At 46.7% G+C, this 6000-nt stretch overlaps 1 protein-coding gene across 4 annotated transcripts in view; it reads right to left on the reverse strand.

Moving 5' to 3' along the window:
* Positions 1–6000, reverse strand: part of TNS3 (tensin 3) — a 251867-nt gene that overhangs the window by 209475 nt on the left and 36392 nt on the right. Inside the window, exon 1 of one of the 4 annotated variants that reach the window (XM_014965350.1) lies at positions 3743–3769. The exons of the other annotated variants lie outside the window; for them this stretch is intronic. Coding sequence (XP_014820836.1) covers positions 3743–3754 — 12 coding nt within the window. The 5' untranslated portion in view covers positions 3755–3769. Of the gene's footprint in view, positions 1–3742; positions 3770–6000 lie in introns of those variants that run through there. 4 annotated transcript variants of the gene reach the window in all.

Raw genomic sequence — 6000 nt, forward strand, 5'->3', positions numbered from 1 at the left:
ATACCTAGTCCAACCCCCTGCCAGGGCAGGTCCACCAGAGCAGGTTGCACGGGAAGGGAACCAGGCAGGTTTGGGATGTCTCCAGAGAAGGAGACTGAATGGGATGCTTGAGCTATGAACGCCTGAGCTATGCCTGACCAGAGCACGGCTCAGTCTCTCCTGGTACTTCCTATTAAAGCACCAAAGCAGGAATGGGAGAGTCTGCACGCACAGCATGGAAGGAGGGAAGAGCACAGGACCTCTCAGCCAGTACACCCTCCCATGGTGTGGAAGGCTGAGGTTGAAGCCTCCGCTCTCCTTTGCTTCCACACTGCAGACGAGCACCCCAAACATCTCCCTCCTCCTGGCTCCAGGAATACCGGATTATTTACTACAACGGCCCAGTCTCAGATCCCAAACCCAACTTTTCTCTCTCCCTCCTTCCCAGCGGGATGCCCTCAACCACCCTCACCCTCCCAACTACCAGCCTCCCTGCCCGACACCAACAGGTCACCTCCACCGACCACTGCCAACCCAGCTGCTGCCCTGGAACAAGAGGACTTCTGCCAGCCAGCACAGAGGGCTGAGCCACCAACGCTGCAGCTGCCAGAGGACGGAAGGAAGAGGAAGGAAGACATTTCTGAAAGGACGAGAAGCCCCAGCAGCAGCCTGAGGCCGAGCAGCAGGATGAAGGAGGTGCAGGAGGCAGCACACAGCTGTCTGGGGCCTCCTCACCCCCGCCAGAGAAAAGGTGTCAAGCCAGATGGAAGTGTCCCCTGGGCCACCTTCAACTGCAGCCACCTGCTGAATCACCAAAACAGAAACCTGAGAGCAGAAAAAAGCCTCAAAATGTATTAATGGGGATGAATGCAGGTGGTTAGGCCACAAAAAAACGTCCAAATTTGGCAACAAAGAAGCCTTGCGAAAATATGAAGTTTTACTCTGCCAGGTTTTCATGCTGAAAGACAGAAAGTGCAACATGCTTAGGTTTATTTATTGGTGCAAAAAAACACTGCTAGAGGAAATACTTCCGCAGAGAACCCCCTATCCAACAAGATAATATGCAAATGTAAATAACCCTCATCAAATTACACCCTAGTGGCTTCTTTTTTCACCCTACCTTCTCAAATGAATTTTAGTAGTACTAGCGGCAGAAAAAGGGCAAGTATAGAAAGACCTATGGAAGAAGGAAGCCAACCCGTTTGACTAAAAAGACAGCTGTAAATACACTTCCATTGATCAGTGGGAATGAGCTTACCGAACACACATCCTGAGAAATGGCAGGCAAAGGACAAGAGGGCAGGATAGTACCTTTAAAGTTTTTTTTTTTCCAACACAAGGAAGAACTACAAATTTATTTACATTGCAGGATTCCACAGTTCACACAACTAAAATTACCTTCTTCAAGAACAGCATTTTAATTGAAAGTAAAAACTTAAGTCTGCAGGTTAAATCACGATCACTCACTATTTCACTCTGTCCACAAGCATACAGCTTTCGACAAACTGCAAGGGGAAAAAACTGATCCCAATTCTACATTTTTTGTTTGTTTCTGTGGTTAAGGCTTAAAAGGTATCAGCATCATGTTTGTCATTCAGTAAATCAGTGCAAGAATGATAGACTAAATAAAAAAAGCTAACCTCCAGAAGTGCCTCCTGAATATGTAAACCTAATAGAGAATGGCAGTGTACGGAGAGCAGTCTTTCTCATTCCCCAAAAATCAAACATATGCATTCCTAAACGGATTAAGATCCTCTTTCTGCCGTTCCCAAAGCTAAGAGAGTGTCTATATAGCTTAAGGAACTAAAAAGACATAACAGCATCAGCATCTTCTCTTCCTCTGTCTCCAAGGCTGCTTAATTTCCTCAGACCCTTCCCAGCAGAGGTGCACGGGCAGCAGGCTGTCACCACACCTGTCCATTACATTACTGCAAATCAATCTGTCACCATATGCCTCGAGCAATTCTTTATCTCAATCCTGTTATCACACAGGTCTGTACCCACAGGGTAGTTAGATAGTAATATGCGCAGGAAAAAAAAAAAGAAAAAAGGTGAAGACCTAGTCTCCATGAAGCAAGGCAGTGTTAATTTCCTACCCCTGGCAGATGACTGCGGCAGCCCCTGCAGGCTATGGAAACGCTGCCTTCAACACAACAAGCACAGAACAGCTAGACCCACTTCCTGAACTTCAGGAGTCCTGAGCATGCAAGTCCAGTTGTATTCTTAAACTATGCGGGGGGGAAAAAAAAGGCAACTTTAAAAGCAGAGTTACATGGTGAAACATATCAATACAGGAGCCCACCTAATCACGTGGGGAAAAGAGGGCGAGGGGGCACTGACACACACGAAGTGCCTTTCCATCATCACTGCAGACTCTCCCCCGCCGCCATAAAGATAGTCAGAAACCCTCCTCCCTCTCCCATTTATCAGATGGAGTTTATTATGTTTATTCTGTCATTCCAAGCACTGCACTAAGGCATTAATTTTGAAAGGCAAATTGAATACAATGAGGTCCACTCCTCTCAGCACGCTAAGGGTGCTGCAAGATGCAAGGTGGCAAACTGCTCTGTCCCCAGGTGCGAAATGTCACCTTCCAGGCTGCTTCTCTGAAACTCAGGTTTCATTCACCATCAAATGGCAGGCTTCCCTCTGGGGACACTTTTTGGCTTGCCAAAACTTTAGTATTGACAAACGTTGACATTTCCAGGATGCTTGCTTCTCCCCACCAGATCCTCCACCTCTCACTAAAATAATTTGTTGCTAAACACCCGTGGAGGCCTACTGTGTAAGGAACAACTGAGCAGGGACCTAACTGACTATCAGAGAGGCTCTACGGTCACCTGGCTTGCTTCTAGCCTTCCAGCCACAAAGGTGGAAAAAAAACCCAACACCCAAAACCAACAAAAAACCCCACCCAAGAACAACAGGAAAAAAAAAGCCTGGAGCACTAACTCACTCCCTGTCCCCCACCTCTCCTATCACACACATCTTCCTTCATGGTTGGAGAGTCTCCATCAAGAGGGATTTTCCAAGAGAAGGTTCTTCAGCAATAGCTCAGGTGTGAAGTAGATACATAAAAGACTCTCATTAAGATTTGGAAACTTCCTTGGGCTACAAAGATGATGAGGGGCCCAGAGCATCTCTCTTACAAGGAGAGGCTGAGGGACTTGGGCCTTTTTAGTCTGGAGAAGGGAAGACTGAGAGCAAATCTGATCAATGCTTAAGGGTGGGTCTCAAGAGGATGGGGCCGGTCTTTTCTCAGTGATGCCCAGGGACAGGACAAGAGGAAATGGGCACAAACGTATACATAAGAAGTTCCATCTAAACATGAGAAGGAACACTTTGAGGGTGGCAGAGCCCTGGCAGAGGCTGCCCAGGGAGGTGGTGGAGTCTCCTTCTCTGGAGACATTCAAACCACACCTGGACACGTTCCTGTGGGACCTGCTCTGGGTGGACCTGCTGTGGCAGGGGGTTGGACTAGATGATCTCCAGAGGTCCCTTCCAACCCCGTATCATTCTGTGATTCCGGTTACTTTTAGTCCTGTCTTTGAGCCCTCTGCATGGAAGGCACAGGAGCTGAGATTAACTTGACCTGCAAAGGTTCTTCTTCCCTCAGCTTCACTTCCTTAGCCCACCCCTCCACCGCGGTGCTACAAAGGCCTGACATTTCTGACTGATAAACAACAGGAATTGCTCCATAGTGCTATTTCACTCAAGCAATTCATTTTTATTCTTAAACCATCAACAAGAGGTAAATGAGTACCTTACTTAGCATCTGAATAAGCACTCCCACTGTGATCTTCCCAACTTTAATCAATGACTCTGTGTCAGAATTAGGGATCAGACTATCCATGCGGTATCTGAGGCTGCACTTAAAGGGCAAAAGCGTGGCAAAGCTGTACCTACAGAAATACATAGCATATTTCATATCACAGGAACAAAATGACAAACCGTTATGTGCAAGCTGGTTTAGTGGTTTTTTTTCTTTACCCCAAAAAAACAAAGCTGTAAATTTCTGACAAGTTTTGTGAAGCAGATGGATAAGGTACATTCACCCCTCATTAATATTGTAGGAATCATGCATTCTCAATAGGAAGGATCAAGATATTCTTCCAGAGAGCAGACGAGTTAACAATTTAATTCTCCACCTGGCAGCCAGAAAAACACCACTAGAAATTCTCACTAAAAATTAAACAGAACTCTAAGCCCTGAAATTAAATGCCTAATGAACCATTACGCTTCTTGTAGCATGTTTAGTGACTTCTAGATTAATTTCCTTGTATTGCAAACGTTTGACCACATATGGTTTTCCTTCATTACACTTGTTCTGCAATTTTAACACTGCTTGCTATTTTGGTTACCATCTTTGTTTTTGTTAAAACATGTTTAGGAGACACACAAGTAATTATACTAATGTTTTACTCAAACAAGCCTCACTGATCTCTTCAAAATACCACCTCATTCTCCATCATTTTGGTCATTTACAGAGAAAGAAAGACACGAAAGAGATAAAGAAACTCTCCATCACCTTTGTCAGATGCAAAAGAAATTGCTGTATTCCTCTAATCTTCTGCACTATTATATCACTGTCTCAATGATACCACATCTTCTGCCAGCCATAAAGCTTATGGTCAGAGAAATAAGCCTCACATGAGAGATGGACTCACAGGCCACTCTGCAAGCAGCGCAGCCAAAGAACACGCAACAGGGATCTTTTTCTCTGTTCCAGCTATAAATATTTTCTGCATGACCAGGAAACAAGAGCAGGCCAAAGAAGGTAACACCAACTATAATGATATCCCAAAATATCACAGTTGTTCAGTAAAACAAAGTGTGAAGTGCAGAAGAGTAGTCTGGATTAAGTCAGAGATTGCAAGGAACGCTTGCTTAAACCACTTGTGTAGGTGCCAAAGGGAACGATCACTTAGAGAATGCTGAAATGAAATGGATTGTTTTAATTTAACTCATGGAAAACTCCTGGCAATGCAGCATTGATTTGTGAGCACCTGTATATAAAACAAATTAAATGACTAATTAAGCCTTCCAATAAACATTAGTTATTAGAAGCAAACAATTCAATTATGACAATCAAAAACACGCTTTTGGGTATATAGGATGAAAAAGCTACAGCTTCCAATACCTCAGAGGTTCTATTTCACAGCTTCAAAGTCATCAAGAATCTCTAGTTTCAGCAAACCCCCACTTAGCCTTCCAGACAATAAACTTGACTAACTAACTGCAGCAGCTTCTTTTAAAAATTAGCCAGCCTAAGACGTGTGTAATCAGTCACGGTGTTGAATGGGATCCAGAAGTTTCCTATCAAACATCACATAAAACAGACCCAAAGTCTCATTTGTACAGCTCCAGCCCTTGTGGCTCTCAGTGAAATGCCAAAAGGAAAAAAAAAGGGGGGGGGGGGCACAAAATACCATAATTATCACCTAATCCTAGGCTCGGAAATGGGACACTTGTTGAGGCACAACTCCTTGCTGCTCAGGAGACCATTCTGACCCGGCGGACTGTGGCTCCGGAGCCAGAGCTCCTGATCAGCGCCAATGCCAAGAGCCGCCTGTGAGCCGGGCAGTGCCCAGAAGACACGCAAAGGTCCTGAACCTCTGTTCTTTGTAAGGAGAATTTAAGAGAAGCATCAGTAAACAACTAGAGATCGTGACCTTCCTGCGTGACAGCTGGCAGCTGTAGCCGGTGACAGCAAACCACTGCCAGCAGCTGGGCACCGGGAGGCTCTGGCTGGGCACCAAAGGCCAGGAGAGATGTGGGTGGGCACCAAAGCCCCACCGCTGGCGGCTGAGCCCCAGCAGACGGGGGCAGCCCCCGCAGGGGCCGGCAGCGACGGCGCCCCGGGGTGTCTCCGGCCGGGCCCCGTCCCCCAGCCCCCGCGCCGAGAGTCCCCCCGCCCGACGAGCGCGCAGCTCTAAGCAACTTTCCGGGAGAGAAAGGCCCCGCTCGGAGACCCAGCCCGGCTACCGCCGCCCGGCAGCGCCCTCCCGCCCCCTCGGCCGG

This window comes from Calidris pugnax, unplaced genomic scaffold, assembly GCF_001431845.1.
Source record: "Calidris pugnax isolate Ruff unplaced genomic scaffold, ASM143184v1 scaffold41, whole genome shotgun sequence".
In the NCBI taxonomy this organism is placed as follows: Eukaryota; Metazoa; Chordata; class Aves; order Charadriiformes; family Scolopacidae; genus Calidris; species Calidris pugnax.